Source organism: Lissotriton vulgaris, chromosome 2_1 (assembly GCF_964263255.1).
Source record: "Lissotriton vulgaris chromosome 2_1, aLisVul1.2, whole genome shotgun sequence".
NCBI classification, from domain to species: domain Eukaryota; kingdom Metazoa; phylum Chordata; class Amphibia; order Caudata; family Salamandridae; genus Lissotriton; species Lissotriton vulgaris.
In genome coordinates, this window is record NC_141687.1 from 318036914 (window position 1) to 318062125 (window position 25212).

General features: G+C 42.7%; 1 protein-coding gene across 1 annotated transcript in view; it reads right to left on the reverse strand.

The window, feature by feature from the left end:
• The window catches only part of TRPV1 (transient receptor potential cation channel subfamily V member 1), a 340269-nt gene that overhangs the window by 140606 nt on the left and 174451 nt on the right, over positions 1-25212 (reverse strand). Inside the window, exons 8-9 of the mRNA XM_086955019.1 lie at positions 20972-21130; positions 19941-20036 (exon numbers count right to left, since the gene is read on the reverse strand). Of these exons, the coding sequence (XP_086811145.1) occupies positions 19941-20036; positions 20972-21130 (255 nt within the window). The remainder of the gene's footprint in view (positions 1-19940; positions 20037-20971; positions 21131-25212) is intronic.

A 25212-nucleotide genomic window follows, 5' to 3' on the forward strand; every position in this document is an offset into this window, starting at 1 on the left:
CTTTTTTAATCCACTATCAGAAAGAGACTCCCTGCCCATTATTTCATTCTTGAAGGGCCCTGCTCTCTTCCTTTGTGAAGGTTTTGCTGTCTTCCTCTGTCGTCTTTCCCTGTATTCGTCTTTCCAATCTCTGTGTGTTTCCTTGCCTTGGGGCCGTTAAATATCAGATGGGAATAAAATAAGCACAGGTCCCCACACATAAGTGCTGGTTAACCACTGACACAAATAAAATACTGCCCTTATACCCCTGGCCTTGGTGCCACAGTACCTATTGCACCAATGAAACAACACATATGATTTACAGTTGTTATTCCTCATTGAAGTATAAGTTACAATACCTATTGTTGTCCCATACATTGAGCCATGGAAAGGCCACCAGTGGACAGATTATTGGAAAAGTTATCCTGGAAGTCATAGCTAGAAGCGACTGTTAAGTGCTGCATCTACCTTTGTGTACTCTACCAGTGGCCTACCAGCAATGGTTATTCAACTCTCTCCCGTGGCGGTCGATGGGACGCACTAGACCAGGACTGCAGAGCTTACACAACACGTCCAAAACCTGGAAATCAATTGGGAAACAAGCCCGCAGTGATCTCTAAATCTTCTGGTCAGCATCTGTCAAACAGTTTAAGATATAAAACTTTATTTTAAGCTCAGGCTTCAAAAATGCTTCCACACGGCACCTGGCTGACCAAACGGGTTCAGTCAGTGGAAAGATAAAGACCTCTACTTCCAGATCAGGTGTGGTGAGTGAAACATGGAAAGTTCAAAAGGTTATTTATTTTATTTATTTTATTTAATGCATTTTTATAAAGTGCAGACTTTACCCGAAGGTGTCAGAGCACTGTACAATAGAACCAGTTACGTTACATGAGAGAACTGTTGCAGGAATAGAACAAACAAAAATAGCATGCCATAGAGTCGAAGCAACGCAGGGAAAAGGCACACAATCTCAAGCACAGCATGAACAGACTGTACAAGCAAAAGTAAGAATAAATATGACAAATTTTACAATGACTAAAGAACTTCCTGGCGAACAATAGCAGGCCATAGAATCAAAACAACGCAGGCAAAAGGAACACAATTTCAAACGCAGCAAGCACAGGATGTACAAGCAAAAGTATAAACATATGTGACAAATTTACAATGACTAAAGAACTTCCTGGCGGGGTCTGAGAAGGAGGGAATTAGTTCTGAAAGTGTCTTTGGAATAAAAGAGATTTGAGGTCCGCTTTAAAGATCTGGATGGAGATGATGGCACGGAGCGAAGGAGTAAGCGAGGTCCAGGTTCTCACCGCATTACCTGTGAACGATTGTGCGAACAATTTTTCTCTTTTGAAGGAGGGGGGTTCAAGAAGGAACTTTTCCGCATTCCGAGAAGGTCTTGAGCCTCCAGACAGTTTGAGTTTATTCGCCAGATAGCGAGGGAGGAAGAGTGCAAAGCATTGTGGGTGATGCACGCTGTTTTGTTGATAGCTCTAGCCTCGATAGGAAGCCATCGGAGAGAAGACAGGATAGGAGTGATGTGGTCACTTCGTTTGGACCCTGAAATGAAGCGAGCTGCTGAATGGAGGACAGATTTGAGGGGGGAGAGGTGAGATTTGGGAAGGCCAGTCAGAAGAGAATTACAATAGTCAAGTCTAGAGAGAACTAGCGATTGGACCAAGGTTTTTAGGTCATCCTCCGGGAAGAACCGACAAATCCCCCATAAAAGTCACAGTTGATAACGTGCGCTCTTGGCCATGGAGTTGATGTGTGAGATTAGGTTGAGTCTTTTGTCAAGTATGACACCTAAGGATTTAGCGCAGTCCACAATGATGGGTTTACTGTTGAGTAGATTTGATTGATCTATCCAGGCTTGAACAGGAGGCGGAGAGAGAGAGCTAGATATGAGGAGGAATTCCGTTTTGGAGGGATTGAGAATGAGTTGGTGAATTAGCATCCAGTTGTGAATAATGTTGAGAGTAGAGCTGAGTAGTGAGAGATCATAAGGGGAAGACACCTTGAGGTAGATTTGGGTGTCATCCGCATAGAGATGGTAGAGAAGTCCAAATTTGCTTAGAAGGTTCCGTAATGGTTACCAATGGGAAAGGTGAGCAGGATGTGGATGCCAGCATCATTTTCGATCAACATGTGAAAAGACTGGGCCCTAAGCACGTTAAATGCAGAACTACAGACATCTCCAACTGATCTAATTTCTGTGCGAAAGGATTAAAAAAAGCACGCTGTGCACTATCCTGTGGTACGAGTTTACCTTAAAACATTGTTAAAACTGGCGAGAGACAAGGAGAACACCCTGTAGTCACGCTTACATCAAGGTAGGTGCTCCTCCTGAAGACCGCTTGTCCACTCTTGCCGTGTTAGAAGCAGCCCTATGATGAAGCATGTCACACAACTGTGTGAGTGAGGGCAGTATTAGGACACACAGCATGTGCCACCGCATCCAGAGATATTTTATCACTCCCTACTCCTTTTGGAGTGTTTAAGCACATCAGCGCCATGCCACGCCCCTTGACTAACGGATCACTGAATATCGAGGAGCAAAATATCGACTTCCTATCTACAAACAGGTAAGTACAAAAATATCTCATCCGAAATATTGTTGTAAATAATATATTTTGTTAAAATATAGAATTACATGCATTTTTATTTTTAATACATATATATGTTAACTTAATAATATTAAAAAATATTCAATATTTTTAGTGTTGGATAGCGGGAGGGTAACATGTACTATTCCCACTCCAGTGAGTGCAACGGTAGGGAAAGCGTTACTTAATTACAATTAAATTACTTCCCACCCTATTCCCCTATAAACCCCCGACCCGCTACAGAACTAAAACGCAAAATTAAATAAAAAATAATTAATAATTCCTAAAAATGTATTTTTAATTTACTATAATTAAATTACTTCCCACCTTATTCCCCTATAAACCCACAACCAGCTACGGAATTAGATTACGCAAGAATCAAATAACATAAAATGCATTACTTTAAAAAAAGTCAAACATACATTACAAAAATAATACATACTTTTAACACATATACTAATACTTAAAACACTATAAAAAAGTCTATATTTTTAACATATATATTATGACTGTCGAAATGACTAACTTCGATATTATAAAATCGATATTTCTTACCTGATTTTCGATATTCTGCATCACTATATTTTTGTCCGGCCCTGCTCTAGTGGGGAGCTTTTAATTCACTGACCAGAGACTCCTGGCTCACAGAGGTGCATGAGAGAGCCGGAAAGAAGCACAATAGAGAACAACAGTCTGATTCCAGTGAGTGTGGGGAGAACCTGCTGCTGATTGGTGGAGTGGGGTTGAAGAGTTGTTGATGTTAGCGCACCCTGGCTCCTAGACCTGGGACTTGATGGGGACAAATCGGACCTTGTCTACTCAGTGGTCTGCATGCCTATCTAATTGACCCACTACTATGCAATACCGATACTGGACCCCACACCTGAAAAGCAGAGGAAGACACTACTTGACCCTTCCCTGAGTAGGTGGATTCCCCGGGACCCGACAAGAGAATATTGAGATTTGACCATGGGAAAAGTTCCCCGGAAAAAAGGGTACAATGCCCTAAGTATGGGGTGCACTGTAAATCAGACGGAGGAAGAGATTGAAACAGGAGGGACGGGTCAAGATGCCGATCCAGCAAGACCCACTCTAGTGGGCATCATGCAGGCTATCACGGCTTCCAAGGAAGCACTGGAGACAAAAAATCGACGCAATAGGAATGGACCATAGTTTGATGAAAGATGACCACAGCAAACTCAAGGAAAGAGTAGCAGTAACCGAAAAAATGCTCACCGATATTCCGGAAGTGGTGTCTACACAACAAAAATCTCTCAGAGAGGTGGAAGTTAAGGTCAAACTACTAGAGGCACGAGCGGAGGACAGTGAGGGCAGATCCAGCAGAAAAAACATTAGAATAGTGGGAATGCCAGAAAGAGCAGAGGGCACGAATGCTGGCCCCGGAGGGGCTCTCCCCTTTTTATGCCCTGGAAAGGGCTCACTGCCCACCCAAGCTGGCAGCTCCGCCTCGCACAATTGTGGCGCGACTTCTCCGCTTCAGGGATCATGACCACATCCTTCATCATGCACGACAAAAACAAGACCTACAGATGGACAATCACAAGATATTGATTTTCCCGGACTTCACCAGAGAAGTAAAGCATCAGAGAGCGTCATTTTCAGCTCTCAAAAATAAAGTCCAGCAACTACAGATCCTGCATGCAATGCTTTGTCCGGCGCGTCTCCGAGTAACAGACACAAATGGGATACAGTTCTTTACTATTTCACAAGAGGCGTGGGAATGGCTAGACTCTTGTCAGGGCTAGGAGCAACGCAATCCATCCCCGAATCTGACAAAACAGTGAGTGAATAAAAGCAAACCATCAAATCGTGCCCTGTCTCCCAAGGAGCGGAGAACTGAGAGGGTAGAGTGTTCCAGACAGTTGCAGAACTTAGTCAGGGGGGCTTTAGCCCTAGACCGAGTTAAAGCGGAATTGAAATAGACAGATCGGAAAGCTCTCCGGCAGCCAGTGCAAATGAGGACTCGGAATTTGAATTTCTGGAAGTCACCCCTCAGACGGCAGACAACATTGCCTAAGTAGGGGCAAACGATAGAGGTAGGTCGGTTGAGCATCGGACTGCAGGCGGAGGTGGGAGCAACGAGATCGACCATGGAACCTACCACCCAGGTTACAGAGGCAAATGGACAATTACTTATGACTGGGGCTTCTGCTCAATCCAGAATATAAGGGTGTGTGGCCTGGCTGGATTCAAGGCCCGGTAGGGTAAGCTACATAACCCTGCCACTACCAGACAATTTTCCAACACGTAATGTTAGTGTGGATGGGAACTAGTTCTTGGGTACCTGTCCTAGGGAGGGGGAGTTGGGGTGTTCATTTTAATAAGAGGTTGTTGTTCGGGGCCAGGTGTGGCACTTTTAGTAAAGTCACTAAGGATGGAAATTACTGCATGCAATTGCACCCCGTGGATATTAAATGTAAATCTTGGAATATCTGGGGGATCCACATTATGCTACGCTGCCATAAAATACATGCCTATCTGATTAGGAGACAGGTGCAAATGGCGTTACTGCAAGAAACCCATCTGTTGGCAAAGGAAGGGCTGCACTCCATACTGGACTGGACCGCTCCCATCCCATACTCCCTGATGCTCCTATACATAGGATAGCAGAATCACGCGGGCAGTGGCAGCAGCAATGGGGGCTGATAGACTCCTAGAGGGCTCAACACCCTGGGCAGAGGGACTACTCCTTTTTCTCCGCATTGCACGAACTTCACATCCGATTGGATGCTATACTGTGTTCCCCGGATGTGCATGAGAGGGTGCAAACTTGTGAATACCGGGCTAGAACTATCTCTGACCACAACCCCGTATTATTGAGTTTAGGGTGGACCTGTGAGAGACTTAAGGTTACCACCTGATGCTTGAGACCTGAGGCACTGGGGGACCAGGTCTTCCATGCTGCTGTGGGCACTGCTATAGGACAATACTTCCAAGAAAATGCCAATACGGCGACGAGTCCCCTTATAGAATGGGATACATTTAAATCGATCATCAGAGGGCGCTGTATCTCAGAAATGGTGGGGACATAAAGTTTGCGGAGCAACAACTCCGAGAGAATGAGAAAGAAAGGCCTGGTGGGGTGGACAAGCATGAGGAGCTATTAGAGGCAAAAGAAGCAGTGGCAACTCAAGTAGAGCAATTGCGTTCCTTTGACCATAGAAATTATACAATGTGCGCCCACTCAGAGAGGGACACATCTGGAGCTCTCCTGGTTTGGCTGGCAAACTCGGCTCGGAGGGGGGCAGCGATATTAGAATTCAGGGGGCAGGGAGGAGAAACACACTATAGGAAGCAAGATATTAACAATCAGTTCCTAGCTTGTTATACTAGCCTATACAAGAGCAGACTAACCCCGTCAGGATGGGCCTAGATGAATTCATAGGAGATGTGGAACTCAAGAAACTATAGAGAAGGATGCAGATAACCTAGGCAATGACATAGAGATCGGGGAGGTGAGGGCGGCTATCAAGAATATCGCTGGGACAGATGGGATTCCTGCCAAATTCTACTCAACTTCTACTGAATTATTAGCTCCCCGACTGGTAGACCAATACAAATGGGAAAGGCAAGAGAGGCGATTCCCAGAGTAAATGAGGGAAGCGGTTATCGTCGCACTTCTTAAGCCAGGGAAACCGGCATGGGATAGAGCGACATACCGACTGCTCTACATGCTTAACTTGGACTACAAAATCCTCAGTAGGATATTGGCTTCCCGCCCTCTTCCACATATGACGACACTAATACAGAAAGACCAAGCAGGCTTTATCCCCACCAGCAATACTGCTCAGAATGTTAGACGGTTATTGCATGTGATGGAGGCGGACACCTACCAGAGAGAGGAGGCAACAATTTTTGCTGTTGATATTAAAAAGGCATTTGATAGCCTTGAATGGCCTTATCTATTCCAAGTGATGAGGAAATTCAGGTTGGGGCGGAATTTGTCGAATGGACGGCTCTCCTCTATAAAGAGTCCATTACCAGAGTTGGGATGGGCGGTCTGATGTCTGATGCCTGCACAGTGGGTCGAGGAACAAGGCAAGGATGTCCGCTGTCGCTATTACAATTTACCCTGGCAATGGAGCCACTCTTGGCCCAGGCTAGAACAGGCAGGCAGTATCATGGCCTGGAAGTATTGGGACAAGTCCAAAACATAGCCTTATACGCCAATGACTTACTAATGTTTCTGGCTGACTCGTGGGAAGCACTGAGGAGAGCAAAGGAGCTTCTGTACGACATGAAAAGAGTGGCCGGTCTCAGGGTTAATTGGGATAATTTGTGCCTCTTCCCTACTCGGATGGACAGAAAAGGTCTGCCAGAAGCGGAAGGAGTGAAATGGGAGGATAGAAGTTTGGCATACCTGGGTACACAAATATATCATGCACAAGGAGATTTACTAGAAGGCAACATAGGGAGAGCGCTTAGAGGTGCTAAAAGTAGCTTTGAATCCTGGGGCACCCTCCCATTGTCGGTGGTGGGCCGACTTTCCCTCCTGAAAATGGTAACATTGCCAAGAATGCTATACTATTTTGGAACACTCCCAGTCTGGATCCCGACGCGTCAATTTACACAGTGCAAGACCATGATCCTGGGGTTCATATGGGTGTGGGTAGACGAAGGGTGGCTCTCAGCACGCCTATGAGCCCTAGAGCAGAGGGAGGATTGGCGGCCCCTGACTTGTAGGCTTATTATTTAGCGGCACAGATGCAATGGTTTACAGAGTGGGTTGCAGGGCGACTCAGGGTGGAGGACCACTGGGGAGGTGATACCACAAGCATATAAAAATGTTGTCTTGAGTGCTGTTGGCGCTGCATATGCGAGGACAAACCATTCCATCTGAATTGCAAACAGTCTAAAAATGCTGGAACTGGGTCTTGCGACGTGCACGGAGTGGGCGTCGTTATGCACCCGAAATCTCACTGATCATGTGTGAGGTATTGCTGCATGGGGAATACTGGCAGAAACTGGACTCTTGGGTGGTTAAGGGAATAACTACGATTGGAGACTTGTATGATGAAAGCGCCATATTCCTGTTTAATGACTTACGGGAATTATATGATTTTAAAGCGGCCACATGCCTCTATAGATGCATAGTACATGAAACACTATTACCCTTGACTGGTTTACATCAAAAGTGGGAGGCAGATCTGGGCGAGTCGATACCTGATAAAGTTTGGGGGGAGTTAGCGGAAAGGGCATGGAAGAGTACCAGGAACGCTAGATTCCAGTTAGTACTTTTCTTTGTATTGCACAGAGCGTACCTCACCCTGGGCAAGGATAATAAATATTTCAACACACAAATGGCCACCTGTCCGCATTGCCACATGGAAGGGGAAGAATTCCGGCATATGTTCTGGGACTGCCCTAAACTGGAGGGATATTGGAAAGGAGTGATTACCACATTGACAAATGTGACTGATAGATTGCAGTAACTCCAGGCAGTTGTTTACGACACTGGTTCCCTCACACAGCCAAGAATAAGGTGACAAGTACATTTATGGACTTGGGGTTGGTGTTGGCTAAAAGGGAGATTACCAGACATTGGAAAGCAAGAGGGGGCCCTAACATACGCAGATGGCAAAAAGAATTGGTCAAATGGGCGGAATCTGAGGGGGCAGTTTGATTGCAATTTGCAAAAAGGGCGGGGAATGAGAAAACACTGGAAACAGTCAGGGCATGGATAGCTTTGGTAGAGCTTCTAAAGCACCCAGAGGAGGAGAGAGATTACAGTTTAGTAGAGGAGCGCTCTGGCATAAGAGATTGATCCCCATGCCATATATTCAGCTGGTTACCAAATGTCGACTCGAGCGCACTGGCGTAGTTGCCCCCCAATTGATGGCCCAGTGATATAGACCCACAATGGCGGAGGGCAGAGCAAAGTATGATATAACTCTGTTGCACAAAGGTATGAAACCGATTATATGTGACGCGCCTGGGGAGAGGGTAGGGGGCTTGTTTTAGGTGGGTTATTGTTGAGCAGAGAATATAAGGACGGAGATCTCTATAGACCAATAAAGATTACACTGTTTCGACACTATGAGGGTGGGTGCTGTGGATGAGAATAGGATAACCGAAGCAATTGCCACTCCATAGCAGGAAGCAATGGACCACTATGTCACAGAATTTGATTTGCTACGGCTGCAAATGAAAGGTCTTTCTATTGTCTGATTGTAATAAAACTCAAAAAACAGATGATTAGCCAAGACCTTCTCCAATATCTTGGTCTCCAGATTGAGGAGTGAGATTGCCCTATAAGACTTTTGTTTTAATTCAATGCTCTCCTGCAGCAATGTCTTTGAAAGCCACATAAAGCATGAGCCGCGATTCATTAATTCAGTTTCAAACAAAGGAACACAGAATTTACAAACGACCTGCCTACCCCAACTTTCCCCTATGAAGTGAAGTGGACATTGGGAAGGTTGTGACACATGAAAACATAATGCCAAGTGTTAGACCTGTTTGCCTACTTACCTCATTTTTGTGCTGAAATTCGTTTTTGTTGATAACAGAACTCTGTGTACTTTACCACTACTACCCAGTGCTAACATGCTTGTGCTCACTACGCTAAACATGGTTTGATTGTCTTATATACCTGTGTGGCATATTTAATTTGCTTCAAAGTCCCTTGTAGAGTGGTAGACCATATACCCGGGGCCTGTAAATGAAATGCTACTAGTGGGCCTGCAGCACATATTGTACCACCCACTTAAGTAGCACCTTAAAACATATTCCAGGACTGCCATTGCAGCCTGAATGCAGTTTTAAACTGCCAAATCGACTTGACAGTATAACCCCTTTGCCAAGCCTTAAACTCTCCTTTTATTACATATAATACATCCCTAAGGTAGGCTACGGGAAGCCCATAGGGCAGAGTCTATTGTAATTAAAAGGTTGGACATGTGCTTTTAAGTTTCACATACATGTGCTTTTAAGTTTCACATGTTCTCATAGTGAAAATTTCCAAAATTCGTTTTTCACGACTGTGAGGCCTACCAGTCCCGTAGGATAAAATTGGGTTGCCTTATTACATTTCATAAGTACTAAATTTTATTGTAACCAAGTAGCCAGTTCATCTTTGTTATCTATGAAATTGTAATAAAATTCCTCGTGTTGGAAAATGGCCCTGTCTGAAGGGTCACCCTAAAATGTTTGCCTTCCTCCTCCAAATATTCTGGCCTTTTTTTTGTTGTCCTTATGGCTCTGAGTCCTTTAGTACTGCTGACCAGTGCTAAACTGCATGTGCTCCTACCCTAAACATGGTAACATTGGTGAATACACAATTAACATTTTTAGTTTACTTGTAATTCCCTTGTAAAGTGGTATACAATATGCACAGGGTCTGTAACCTAAATATTACAAGTGGGCCAGCAGCACTGATTGTGCCGCCCGCACATGTAGCCTTTCAAACCTGTCTCAAGTCTGCCACTGCAGGGCCTGAGTGTGCAGTTTACTTCCACTTCAACTTGGCATTGAAAACCCTTGGCCAAACCTTAAACTCCCCTATAGTATACGTAAGTCATCCCTAAGTTAGGCCATAGGTAGTCCATAGGGAAGGGTGCTATGTAAGTAAAAGGTAGGACATGTACTTTTAACCTTTGCATATCCTGGCAATGACAAACAGCTAAATTTGTTTTTCACTACTGTGAGGCCTACTCCTCTCATAGGCTAATATTGGGAATTACTTAATATACTTTTAAGCTGTCATTCCTGATCAGAAAAGAGTGGCAGAATCATGATTTATATCTTTGGAAAGGAAATGATAAACCCTCTTTAATGGTTAAGTTGAATTTAACATTACTATTTTAGAAATACCACTTTTAAAAAGTACAGAAAGAACAATTGATGGACAGAATACAGAACAATGTCATACATTCACCCCAGTACATAGATCTGGGACTAAATCTATCCTTTTTTTGCTCCCCATGCAATTCCAGTTTGAACCCAGCCGTATGCAAATCTGTTTTGACCCTGCACCCAATGGGAACAGTCGAGCTCGAGCTTCCAGGCCAGGTCCTCTATGGACTGGGAACAAGCAGCCTAGGACCAGTTTCAGGGTTTCACCCCTCATTAGCCTGGATAGCTTGAATCCAGTGGCGTGAAGAGCACAGGACCCACGTCTGGGCATACCTGTCCCACTTGAGGAGACAAATGTAAAAAGAACAATTGATGAACAGAATGCAGAACAATGTCATACATTCACCTCAGTGCAGAGATCTAGGCCTAAATCCATCGTTTTTTTTCTCCTCATGCCATTCCAGTTTTAACCCAGCCATATGCAAATTAGTATTGACCCTGTGCCCATTGGAAACAGTCAAGCCCGAACTGCCAGGCCAGGTCCTCCCTGCACTGGAAACAAGCATCCAAGGACCGGTTTCGGGCTTTATCCCCTCATCAGGCAGGATAGCTTGATTCCAGTGGCATAGAGAGCAAGGGACCCACGTCTAGGCATACCCGTTCCACTCGGGTGACAAATGCAAAAAGAACAATTGATGGACAGAATGCAGAACAATGTGATCACAGTACAGAGAGCTGGACCTAAATCTATCGTTTTTTTTGCTCCCCATGCTATTCCTTTTAGAAAGTGGGTATTTTTCTGCTCTTACTGCTCTGTGTGCCTGCAGCATGTCTCCAACACACGTTTAGGATTAGTGATAGCTACACTTTGTGTATTCCTTCTAGACAGCCATAAACACAGGAAGGGTAGGTGCAACAGAGAACTCATCTGTTTTCTGATAGGTCTTCCCAGGCAGGAAGATAGGGGAGCTGACACTTACACCTGAATTGGCAGTGTCTTGTTTCCCACACAAAGGGCTGATTATCCCCTATTGGAGGTCTGGAGAGAGGGCTGGGAAGCAAAGGCCTGTGTGCACTTCAAAGACCTTTCTTTTAAGTCACCCCACTTCAAAGGCACAACTGGGTATAAGTACTCGGGCTCTGACCCTACCAAGATAGTACAATTCTGGATCTGTGGATACTCTGCCCGGAAGAAGAGCTGTTGTACTGGTGAAAGGACTGTCACTCTGCTGGAATCCTTCTCTGCTGTTCTAACCTGCTGCCCTAGCCAGGTAGTGAGAAGGCCTGTACCTGTATCTCTCCAACCCAGAACCAATGAGACTTCTAGGACTTGCTGGCTTGCCTCCTGTTTTCTGTAGTATCTGGGACACAAAAGACTTTCAATTCACCTGCTACAGCACCTGGACTCTGCTACCTATGAGTCTACCCTGCCAAGTGGTGCCAACCCAGTCCCGGACCCTTTGAAAGTGGGCCTACAATGCTCTGCCTTGTATCAATCGTCTCGGAACGCCAGACGGTGCAAAGCCTTGCAAAGCTATACCGCACAGACCACACACCAGGATTTAAGATACTGTGTTCAGCAGGCGCAGGTGGGTCCCTGTAGCCGGCCCAGGCTCCATCTCAAATGGCCTGAACTTGTAACTTTGTCCCAGTCTGGCACTACCAGATACCCACAGTTGGTGCTTTGTGCTTTTGTGCTCTTTTTTTTACCAAAATCTTTAAAATTACATATCTCAGGATCTACCGATTGGATTTTTGTCGTTCCATTCTTGAATCGTTCATTTAATTAAGCTCAATATTTTTTTAATTAGGTATGGTGTGGTGTTTTCAATGTTTTACTGTTTGAAGTGTTGCACAACTTCTTTACACATTGCCTCTTAAATTAAGCTTGACTGCTCTCTGTCAAGCTACCAGAGAGTGAGCACTGGTTAATTTAGGGGGTGTATCTAACTTTCACTGACTAGGATTGTGGTTCCTGCTTGGACGGGGTGCATACGTCTGCCAATCAGATACCACATTTCTAACACTTCGTTAATGGTAAATTTGGATTTTTAATTCGAATTATGAAAATGCCAGTCTTAGAAAGTTGAAGGGTAAAGATGCCTACATGGGATTTATTGAAACCAAAAAATTATACAGATTCAAAGAATGTCCTCATGTAGTGATATCCAATAACACTTGAAAGAGCAAATCAAAACTTTATTAAATAAATTCGTAAATTAATAACAACTGGGTTATAAATTAAAGAAAAATATATTTCAAAAACCACAAAAAAATAAAAAGGTAATATCTTAGTTATCAATGTGCATATTCATCTCCAAATAATGAAGTTATATGCCTTTCTTTACATAAGATCAAATACTCAGAGATAAATACATTTTAACAATTGCTAAAGAGACTGGATTAGTCGTCGACATTTCGGTCTTCGCTGTAACAAATTATTGAGGCCATCTTCAGGACAAAATCATTCTGGTGTAAGTTCTTGACCACTTGGTCTACAGAGAATAAGTTGAGAAATTACGGGGATAAAAAGGAGTCTCAAAACTCAGGAGAGAACAAATCAATTGGCTTGCTTAATCTCCTAATCAGCATAAGGAAAATTAAATTGGAACGCCCTTGTTGCCCAATTTACTATCACTTTTAGAAAGTTGCAATTTTTCTTCCCTTTTGTGCCTGCATCCTGTCTTGGGTCAGGTAACTGGGTGTAACTGACAGACTTTGTGAATTCCTCCCAGACAGCCACAAAATAGATGATTTAGGTGTGCCATAATGGGCCATCAGATGGCAAGATAGGGTTGGGGGTGGCGGAGCTGAGCACAGCCCTCCTTCCAACTGAGAAGGCTGTGCTCTACATTCACACAAAGGACTTAACACCGCCACAGTGTCACTGCCATCTCAGAGCCAGGGCAAGGGAGGTAGGAAATTCCATGTACTTCAAAGAACTTTTCTAGAAGCTTTTTCCACTCTCCAGAGGAAGGGCACCAGGGTATATAAATAGTACCTTCAGATCCAATCTTCAATTCAGTCCTGTACTTGCAGAAGGACTCTAAGAGAACTACCTGCTTTTGTCACCTGCTGTGCGCTGTGCAAGACTGCTTTGCTGTACCTTACCTGGAAGGACTGCTTTGCTGCCTGGAGCCTGCCGTCAACTCTGAGGTCAGCCATGCTTTTTCACCCTGCATCTTCACCTGAACCCAAGACTACCATAGTAAGTCTAAGGGCTAGTGTTCTTTTTAAAGAAAAATCTTTTTGTTAAGCATGCATCAGTTGCAGTGTACAGTACCATATTGATGGACATTTGGAAGTATAAACACAGAAGGCCGCATGTCCAACTCTGTAATCCACTAGTGCAACAGTTATTCCAGATCACTTCTCCTTGACCCCAATAATCATTAACACCCCTTCTAAGGGCTAGTGTTCTGGCCTCCTGTTCAGAGCCACAGGGTCACAAAAGGCACCCACCATCTTTAACCTGCACCTGGACCAGTCTGAGTGAGTCCTGAACCCCGAAGTGGAGTGCCACCAGTCCTGGCAAGCAAGGGTGGTGCTAAAGGTGCCCAGATGGCCAAAACCCAAAACTAAAGACTTAAAAATGTTTTGGCTAAGACTGCTCTGAGGACAAGGAGGAGACTGGGACCAATCTGCTTGCCTATCCACCCGAGGTGCATTGCCGGTCACATTGACTCCACAGCTTCTCCAGCTACATTCTTCAGTGCAGCAGCAAACCCTGTTTATCAATTCTTTGCCAAACGGTTATCTGAGCCCCTGAAACTGTCTTTGACTACAGCCTTCTGCCTTGTCCTGCTGGAGATTTTCGACTTCCAAAAAAGAGACTAAGCCCGAACGTAAATATTTTCCCAGCGGCTCCAACCCAAGGCTACCCAACAATGACGCTTCCTCCTGAGACACCAACTACAGCCTTGCCCCGCTGAACTTTACCTTCTCAAAAAAAAAATCTCTAACTATCTTCTAAGTCCAAAGGTAAGCGCTGACTAGGTCCAATCCACTCCTTGTATTCAAACCCTGCTACATCGCTGTCAGCCATATTTTTCGATTTTGACCCGTTCTCTCGCAACTAGTGTCCGTGGTTGGTGCTTTAAGGCACTAGTTTTTTCTAAAAAATCATAACTCTGGATCTACTAATTGGATTTTTGTTCTTTTGGTGTTTTCACTTTATAACTATTTGTGTGCTGCATAAATACTTTAGACATTGCCTCTAAGTTAGGCTTGATCGCTTTTTGTGCCAAGCTACCCAAGGTTAGGCACAGGTTAATTTAGTGACTTTTTATGGCACACCCCGCCAGGAATTGTGGCTGTTGCTTCGCCAGGGTGGGGACCCCAGCCAACCAGCAATCTAATTTCAGGAAACTTGGGATGCAGAGTCTAGTTTCATTTTAGATGGTTACCACAGTTTTTCCATACCCGCGGTGCGGGGCTCCGCAGGGAGACCTAGGGGGGGTTTACTCTTTCTTATTTCCCCAAACCGTACAGGCACTTTTAAAAACTTAAGGGAGAGTCAGATAATTTCCTCATAATAGAATGGTTTATTTCAGATCAACACTACCTTCTAATAAATCTATATAATGCAATGGGAAACTCCCCGCAAGAGGAACATTTTAGTGTGTTAGATCATTGTCTGTCAGTCTATAAGTCTAATAATTCCTTTGAGTTTGAGATAATCTTAATGGGAGATTTTAATTTACACCCTTGCCGGTGGGGCTGTTATGGGGAAGATAGAGCGGGACCCATGAATGGGAGATTACCCCATTTTGAACACACTAAACAGGGGGACGCCTTAGAGGAATTATTATCTAATCTAAACTTAACCGAACCTGATAAGGAAGATGGTGGAGAGGCTGTTCCCACCTTTATAGGACGAGGTGCGGAGTCTGTGATTGACTACATTTTTGTATCTCCGTGTGTCTTGAGTAAAACTTGGGCGTATAAAGTAATGACATCAACCTTTAGTGACCATAATCCGCTTGCACTGGAAGTTGAATTGAGGTTTAAGGCTGCCATTACTGATCTAGGCAGGGTTGCACCACGGTTCTTGTCCTCAAAAGATCAAGGAAGACGCATAAAGTGGGAAGCTGTAGTCCCAGAGGCTTTTTTTGAGGATTTAGTTAATCAGGTAGAGTCTAATTTTGGTACTTGTTTGGATGAGAAGGCTGTGGGTATAGAAACTATAACTTCTTTTTCAGCAATCTGTAATCAAATTGCTGAAAAGGAGAGCAGGCCCAACACTAAGAAGGCATTCAGATGGTTTGACTCCACGTGTTCTAAGGCACATGGGGCTCTTTTAAAGGCCCTTAAGTGTATACCAAGGGACAGGGTCCTAGTCTCCTCTCTTCTTAAGGAATATAAACATGCAACATCTATACGGAAAAACAAAATTAAAGAGGAGGCATGGGATAACCTGAAGTCAATTGATGTGCTAAAGGACAGCAGAAAGTTCTGGGCTACCATAAATCAGCCCTTTTGTTCGGAAAAGGATAACTTAGACACAGAATGCGTAATCCCGGATGATGCGTGGCTCAAACACTTTATGAGTATTTATAGTGACAAGGACCACCAAGAGTTAAATTCAGGTGGCTCCACCCTGGGTCGCCCCATACAACCTGTTAAATTCGAATTAGCGGATTTAGAAAAGGCTATCCGAGAAACAACAAAACATAAGGCCCCAGGACCCGATGGGGTCCCCGCCGATCTCTACATCTTGTACCCCACCTTCTGGGCAAAGATTTTAACTAATGTATTTAATGCAGCATCTTTAGTGGGCTTCCCCCCCTCTTGGGCCTCTTCAATAATTGTACCCATATTTAAAAAAGAGAGGAGAGGGGACCCCGCCTGTTACAGACCAATCTCCCTATTGGACTCTGCCGTTAAGATCATGGGCAGAGTCATTTTGCAGAAACTGGGAGATTGGATGTCTGACATGGGGGTGCTCTCGAATCTCCAGTATGGATTTAGGCAACATAGAAGTACCATGGACCAATGCCTAAATCTACATCTTTTGATTAATAAATATACTATAGCTAAAGAGGGTTTTTTATACCTCGGGTTCAAGGACCTATCTTCAGCATTTGGTCTGGTGAACCGCTCCAAACTATGGAACATCCTCCTGGAAATGGGGATAGAGGCACCTTTAGTCTACTTCCTAAGTGACCTCCACCAGAATCTAACAGCAGCAGTTAGGGTGACGCAGGAGGGCAGGTGCATGAGACAATTTAACTCTAGGCTGGGGGTCAGACAAGGCTGTATTATGGCACCCCTTCTATTCACAATCTACATTAATGGTCTGGAAAAATCCTTGTCTGGGGTTAAGGCAGATATTCCGCGAGGTCCTCCTGTACGCAGACGATGCCGTGCTGATTGCCCGGACAGGGGTGGGCCTTCAGAGGCTGCTGGATAACTTCCTCACCTTTATGTAGTCATTAGATCTAAAAGTAAACAGTAGCAAATCCCACGTAATGATTGCGGGGGGTCGCAGGAAGATTAGCAAGGTCACCACATTTAGATGCCTGGGTAACCATCTTTCCAGGGTACCGGTGTTTAACTACTTAGGTGTCTTATTCGACGAAAAGGGTAATTGGTTCCCCAGCAGAAACAGAAGAGTAATGCTGTCATAAGATCTAAATCAGCCCTTCTTAGTTTTGCCAAAAGGTTGAGAGCTAGGCCCATGGAGGCCATGCTTAAAATATATAAGTCTAAATGCTGTGCAATCGCATCTTATGGGGCTTCTATATGAGGATACGCCTCTGTCAGTAAAATTCAACTTGTGGAAAACAGATTTCTTAGATCCTTGTAGTCGGTACCACAGTCAACTCCAACTCTGTCTATACTCTCTGAATCAGGCGTAGGCTTCATTACAGATCAATTAAAAGCAGCCCCCCTGATTTGCTGGGAAAATACGTGGCTTAATGAGGAAATCACCCTTAACCATCTCATCCTCAAAGACTGCTTAGCCCTGGAGAAGGCAGAGGGAATCCCATGGCTGGCATACGTTAGAGCGGCGTGTGTCAGACTGGGTCGCCCTGAATTACATACAGCCCCAGAGGGAATCAAGAAAGAGGATTTGGTTTGGATCAAACATAATTTTAGAATCTTGTAGGAGGCAGATAGGGAGGAAGAGGAGCTTAAAAAACGGGGTGCAAGAAGTACTTATCTTTTACAGTCGTCCCCCTCAATAGAACCTTATTTAAAGATTGTCACAAAGCCTTTCCATCGCTTTTTGTTGACAAGATTTAGGTTCAATTTATTACACTTCACTTTTCCGCATTGGGCTAAACCTGAAGAATCTGCACCATGCTCCTGTGATCATTTTTCTACACAAGATGCACTCCATTTAATTATGTTTTGTGAAAAGTTTTCTGTAGCCCGTAAAAAAATTCTATTTCCCATACTACGAGAAGCAGCATTCTTGCAAGTAAGACGAGCACTCTTACACCTGCAACTACTGAGTAGCGTGCACACCATTTTTAGTGTAGCAAGTTTCCTGGTGGCAGCAGTGAGGATTAATAAAAAAAGCATGAACACCTGTTTGCTCCAAGGAACAGTAGGAGGAGAAGGGGGTACTCAGTTATAAATTAGGGTATTACAATAGTTGCACTCCTGTTTTTAAAATTGTAGTTTTTATAGGGGTACTATAAAGTTTAACATTTGCACAAATCATGAACTGTAAATATTGTGTATATATATATGAACATCTGTAAAACTTTGCACAGCTATTTATTTGTACATATATTTCAAAATTGTAGTTTTTATAGGGGTGCTATAAAGTTTGTCATTTTCACAAATCATGAACTGTAAATATTGTGTATATGTATGAACATCTGTAAAACTTTGCACACCTATTTATTTGTACATATTATATTTTATTTTTTGCAACTTGAATGTATGTATGTATTGATGCTGCTTTTATGATTTTAATTAATCGAAATAAAGACTTTGACTGACTGACTGACTGACATTCTAATTACTCACACAGAAAAAACACAAACACAAACTTTGAAGAATTCCTTCATAGCTATTTTAATGTTCACATTTTCAAGACAAAGAGTTCACCTTCAGGACTTTCCTACATTGGGCATTCTAGTGTTTCTTGGAAATCACGGCTATCAACCCAATAACATCTCATCTGAAGCTATTGCACCACATACAAATTCAGCTAGATGCATATATTAAAGCACCAAATATATGGTCCCATGCTCAACCTTCTGCAGCTATATTTCAAGATGAAAATTGAAAATGTAACTAAACGCACCATCTATTTTAGAAGCAGGTGGTCCAAGATATATCATGTTTAGAAAACTCCACATCTTTTATAAAGAATTATGGAGTTACACAACCACAAGTTGTATCAAAGCCACTCCTTTGGTTGTATGTACATTTGTTTCAGTAACACACAATTCAGAGGTGGCAGAGGCCCCAACAGTTCAGCCTTTTATAACACAAATAACGGCTTTAGGATGAATACCAGCAGCAGCATTGCTGCCTACTCTGTGCCATAGCTAGCAGGAGTTGAGGTCAGGTTTAAATTACTGAAAACTTTACAATACCCATCCACCCAACTAATAATCAATTTTCTCACAGAACATGTTTTTATTAATAAATTAAGGTATTCACATATATAAAATATAAAATATACAATCTATTGTTCTACTTGGTACTATATTTATAATACAATCATAAATCTAAATAGTAAGAAATATTAAATCAATTAATTTTAAGGAAATAATTTTAATACAAATATTTTACTGCACTGCACAGTGGAACTGAATTTATATGCTTATGTAGTGAAGTTAAGGGAATAATAATATTTAAATTAAATGAACAATTTATGAAGTTGTAACACACGTGTTGGCAAACTAGCGAAGTAGTGTCCGGGAAAAACAAGTATAACCGTTAATGGGCTTTGACTACTAATTTAAAATTAGGATAACTAATTTTAAATGTCTGAAAACTTATGTTTACATTCAAACATCTGATTTAAATGATTTTTCAAATTCAGAGTTGCCTCTTCATGTATACTAATCAAGACAATATAGATAATATATAAATGTATATTGAATGGCATTGATATAATTAGACATGTAGGAATATGTTGCAATTTAACTAAAGAAAAGAATGTAAAATAATGCAAGATCTAAAAACGATAAGTCCATCTTTATGTGAAAAGAGAATGAAAGTAATAGTATGATGGCTTTAACTTTCTCCTAGTTTGACAAAGAAGCACTTTATCAGTCAGCTGATCAGAATTGCTACAAGATGGCACCTGAAACCGAACTGAAGGTGGCAAAATCATAGTTGTTTTTTCAATGAGAAAAGATGTATTGACAAGGGTTATTAAGTGATGATGAATTATGGAAAAAATTGGTTATCGAACTCTGTTAGACACCTGGCTGTTCCTAGCTATACTTTCCCTAATTGGTATCAAGGGATCATAAGTACACAAAGGAACAACAGTAATTCGCATTGTAGTCACTTTCGTTATTTACCTTGAGAGTCATCCTAAGGTGGGGATTCTACACTTACCCCTCGGATGAAGAAATAGATTCCTCCAATCACGGTTATGATCTCTCCAGCAATGCGCAGGTAAGCTCCCTTTGAGTGCTCAATTGGAAAGGGAGGCTGTTTGGGAGAGACATGGACACTTTATAATCCATCCATGGAGAATCTAGCAACAATATCATCATTAGTACAAGAGGCAGAGAGACAGGAAACTTGGGGTTAAGGGGAAGGGATGAGAAATGAAAACGTCTAGATGACATTTCTGGCCATTGTGCGTTTCATAAGTAATTTTAAGGAGTCTTGGTGCCAAAATTGGCGGATGGAGGTATGCCTTTTACCCCATTCAAATGCACTTTAATTGTTGCAGGATACCTCATAACATCAGTTGTTTTCCTTCCTTACTTGTGTAGTACTCACAAGTACAAAATCAACATTATTCAATGTTATTCTCAGCTTTTATCTACACTTCAACCATGATAGATTATGTCCCCTACTTCAGGTTATGAAAAATAATGAGGTCTTTGATGGGTTTGGTTTTCTGCTTTCATTTCTTACATAAACACCTCCAAGGCCCATAAACACTTTGCGCTTTTGAAAGGAACACACTTTTACAGTGAACTCTTCAGGCCTTTATTTTTACTATTGTATTCCTCAAAGTGAAGACCTAGTAAGACCAACTGAACCTGCAGGCTATAAAACTCGACCAGGGGGCACATAACAAATTACCCACATTGCACCAAAAAGCTGCGCAAGTCGGTACAGCACAAAGACACCTCCTATTTTCTGTTTCCAAGAATCCTTAATGTGACGAAAAAGCAGTTACAGTAAATATACAATTTTGAGATAAAGATTACTTTTATAATTTATAAAACAGCGATACATTAAGTTGTACTTATGGCAGTCCTTGCTCCCATCTGTAAAGAGTTCTTTCGCTCAAATTTGTATTTGGTATGGGTGTCAATAAGCATAAAAAGACTATAACATATCAACAAATAGAGCAGGCTTTTAAATTCAAGTTTAAAATAAATACAGTGTGCTAGAAAGAGCAGACATACGTTTCCTTTCACAGGCCTGTAGTATGCGGCAATGGTAAATACAATCAAGTAGGCGGTGTACATCAGAAAGTTGAAGTAAAAGATGCGCTTGACAAATCGATCCCACTTGTCCTGCAGCAGTCGGTTGAGGGGCTCCACCAGCAGCATGTCATGGCGATTCTGTGACAGACAGGAAAATAGTAATCACAGCATGGAGGCTGGCTCAGAGGAGGGGGGAGCAGGATTGGGTAATGGTGATCACGTGGTAGAGGAATGCGCACTGCATGCAGGTATCTTTGTAGATTAAGCTGTTTCACAAAATTACGATTTTTTTTGTTCATTTGATACTATGCCTGACCATCACAAGTATTGCGTACAGAATAGACTCTATTATCAAACACGAAGTACCCTCAAATACATACTGTGAATATTGGGAAAGGGGAACAACAACAATAAAAAAAACACTTCCCACTTAAACTATCTACATTTGTAAGTGAAATTATTCCAATATGGAATGACTCGATGAATTTCCTGTACATTTTTTAGTCGTTTTCCATACTTTATTTTCTAACAGTTTTTCTTACATTCTTCTATATCACTTTTACATAAACTTTCTTTATATAAATACAGTGCTTAAAAACAGGTGCATATATTTCAAAAACAATACTACAGTGAATACAAAACAACACAATATTTCACAGTACAATGTTTTAATCCCCCACTCACTAATCACTATCTCTTCAATCATACATCATTCCCATACACTCCATATATACAAAACCATATATATATTTTCACGTAATTATGTTTCATTTCACATTATTTTACCGAAATGTTGCATAACACCCAAGAAAATTACACACTTTTTGAAAATTCCTCATCTCAACTGTTCTCACCCCATATTTGAGTAGCACCAATAGGCCTTTTTGAGGTCTTGCTTTATAGACAGCTTTTGGTGCCTGAGAGATTGCATTTTAGCAATGCTTTAAAAAATAAGCATGTAAAGAAGTAATTCAGAAAGAGTGGACTTTGGGTCCTCCCACTTCATCCATTGGCTTTCATGGGTTTTTTCTTTGCTTCCTACTGCTTGGAGTGACTGTCTATCTTTGCCATGGCATTTCATGACAGCTACATTGTCCCATTCGTGATCCATTGGGTTTTGTTGATAGTGCACCAGTACTCCATTTATTAAACTGCAGAATCAGCATAACATGTTGCTTTTATTTCAGAGTCAGCGTGTGTTCGTTAATGTATTTACATTACTGAACATGGTAATATTTTAACTGCTAGTTTATACGTTTTCTGTAGTAAGTGTGTCCTATTTGACATGCTACGACTATGCCAATCACCTTACACATTTGGTTTGGTTTACTGTAACTGTAACATATTGCTGTAACATATTGCTGTAACATATTGCTGGATTTATAGCTCTCTTGTTCACAAAGGTATGTACAAACACTAGATGCACTGAAAATATTGGCCCATTCTTAAAAATATCTACTATGCAATATTTTACTATTCAGGTCAATTACGTACACCACACAAACTTCATCTTCCAAATCCTTTTTAAAATACTGCTCTTTGAAGGTACAGCTTAATTTTAATTATGCAGTTTGTTCTATAAAGGAGCTCTACTCTCAGTGTCTGGTAGGAGGGTGAAGACAAGGTTATGGAGGTGAGAAAGCAGAATGTGTAAGGAGTAAGTAACTTAGAAGAGGAAGGAGGATGACTGATTGAAAAGACAAGATACAATGTTTGAGGAAAAGAGTAAGAGGACATTTTTGGGGGGTTGTTATGGCTGTCTTTCTGCCAGCCCTCTGGAGAAGGAGAATGATGGAGAGTGACTCCAGCCTATCACCCTCATAGCATAGGGATTAGGCCGATAGACAGGGACCCTGTCTTATAGATATAAGGGCATTTTCGTGCCATTTTCCTTAGAGTAAGGCTTATGAATTTAAGTTAGGGGTTAGATATATGGGTATTAGTCATGATTTACTCATTTGCTAACATGCCGATCTGTTTCTCATGGAGCTATGTATATTATGGGCTCCGTAGGCCTTAAGCGAGACAGACTCCATTTTGCTTTCTGCCTGGTAGCTCGAGAAGGCTTTCTAGGTGAAGTGTAATGTTTTAGTTTCAAGCTGTTGTTCGCTTGGAGAGAACCGGTTCAGGCTGACCCTTATCGAAGGAATGTATTTTTCTCCACTCCGAAGACACAACTTCAGGCCGGCCGGCTGGGAAAGTGTCCTTGGTACGGGGAGGTACAAGAATTTGGTGGGCGGCAGGTTACTGGCCGTGAATTTCCATGAAGGAACGGGCTTTGATATTAGCGAAGGTGTTAGTCTTTCAGTCAGTCAGTCCGTAGGCGGCATCTAGCCGTTAGCATCTCTGCCATTATTCATTTTCATGGTGGACGAGCCGCCATCTTTGAAGTCGGAGAAAGATTTAAGACCGAAACTCTCTGAAAATAGACTGAACGAGAAGTGGCGCGGAGCGCACTAATGCAGAGAGAGAGAGAGACGGTAGCTAATTAACAGCAAGGTTCCGAGGTCCTGAGGGAGAGCAGACGAGTTTGAGCCTATCAGTGCAGACGTGTACCTGTGACGGCTGAGGGTGACTGCAAGGCGAGCCAGGACCCAGAGACGAGACAGGAGCCTAGATGACTGCCGAGTCCCGATTTCCTATTAACCAGGTGAAGTCCAACCGATCCTTATAGTGCGTGCACCCTAATCTTTCTCTTTTATTTCTTGTGCAAATGTAATATTGCATAGTAATGTGATTTATGTTTATGGTTAATAAATGCCCTAATTCATATAGAATTACCGTGTGCCTGGTGCTTATGTTCAATCTTGGTAAACGCAACTCCTAGGTGAAAGCTAGGCGCATGAATGGACGAGTAATCCCAATCAGGTAAGTGGTGATCACACAAATAGGGAGTGAGTGAACCTCTGATGTCAAAAGCAACGAGTACACTATACAATCTGGACCCATATCCAAAGTTATTATTGTAGTTTTATCCTAAGTAGACTGTCGAGATATCACCCCAATAATGTTTCATAGGAATGTGGTCGTCGTTGATATGCGGCGTTAATGAGAACGGCGGGAGGGATACTGCCGTGTAAAGCCACCGGATTGTGGTATAAGACTAAGTGAGAGCGTCAGGGGGGATACTGGCGTTTATGTTTCGCAGGATCGCGAACGCTGGAAAAGGGAGCATTGGGTTCTGCAGGCCCGTGTGTAGACACGCCGGATTGTGTGTCAGATCTGCCCTGGGGTAGAACGGTCTGGGTCGAGGCGACCGCGAGGCCAACTGATGTGAATAAGATATTGTAGAAAATCCATATATGTATATTGTCATTCCCCATTCTTAGGTGCGACCTGTATATTCATCGTTATATCTACTCAGTGTAAATACGATCTAAGAAGGGAAGGTGAGTACGTTTTGGCTGGGTCACAGGGGCCCCTGGGGGCTGATCCCATCTAAACAGAAAATCCAGCCATTACATCTGGCGTCACGAACTGTTTACGAAGCCTGTGTGCATTGTGTTGTTTTTATCTCGTTGGTTTGCGCTCGGCTTGTACGTATAAAATTTTGTTTATAATTGTATATATATTTTTTGTGTATCATTATGTTTGTGAAAAAATCATCGTCGGTTTTCAAATTACCGATTCAGATTCCCGGCTGGGAGTCTACGCCTTACGAGGCTTTGGCCCGTGAGTGGGCTGATTCTACTGGTTTGAGCGAAAATTGGTCTTCATTCTTGGAGCAGGCGGAGCCTGCTGATGTGATTTCGTGCCTACAGAAAGCGCCAGTAGTGAAGGGTGATGAGCTTCCTATTTTAGGACGCAGAGGGTGGATTGTTCTTAATGCATACAGAATAATGCATGAGAGGGTTGTGCAACTACAGAAACAGTTTAAAGATTCGGAAGGACAGTGTGTCGAGTTGCAAAATGCGCACACTTTGTTGCGTTGTCAAAATAAATTGCTTGCCGATAAACTTGAAACATATCAGACCATTGCCGAAAGGGCTGCGGTCCGTATTGCACGATATAAGTATAAACATCGTCGTGGACGTGTGTCTTCACGCAAAGTGCGTATGGTTGTAGCAAAAGCTGGAATGGATTGGAACCCCGATGAGTGGGACGGTAATATCTGGGATTCTCATACTTCTGACTCCTCGGCAGAGGAGGGTGACAAGCGCGAGTCTTCTCGCTCCGGACGTGATTGTAAATCTGCTTCGTGCATTGATTCAACTCCCGAT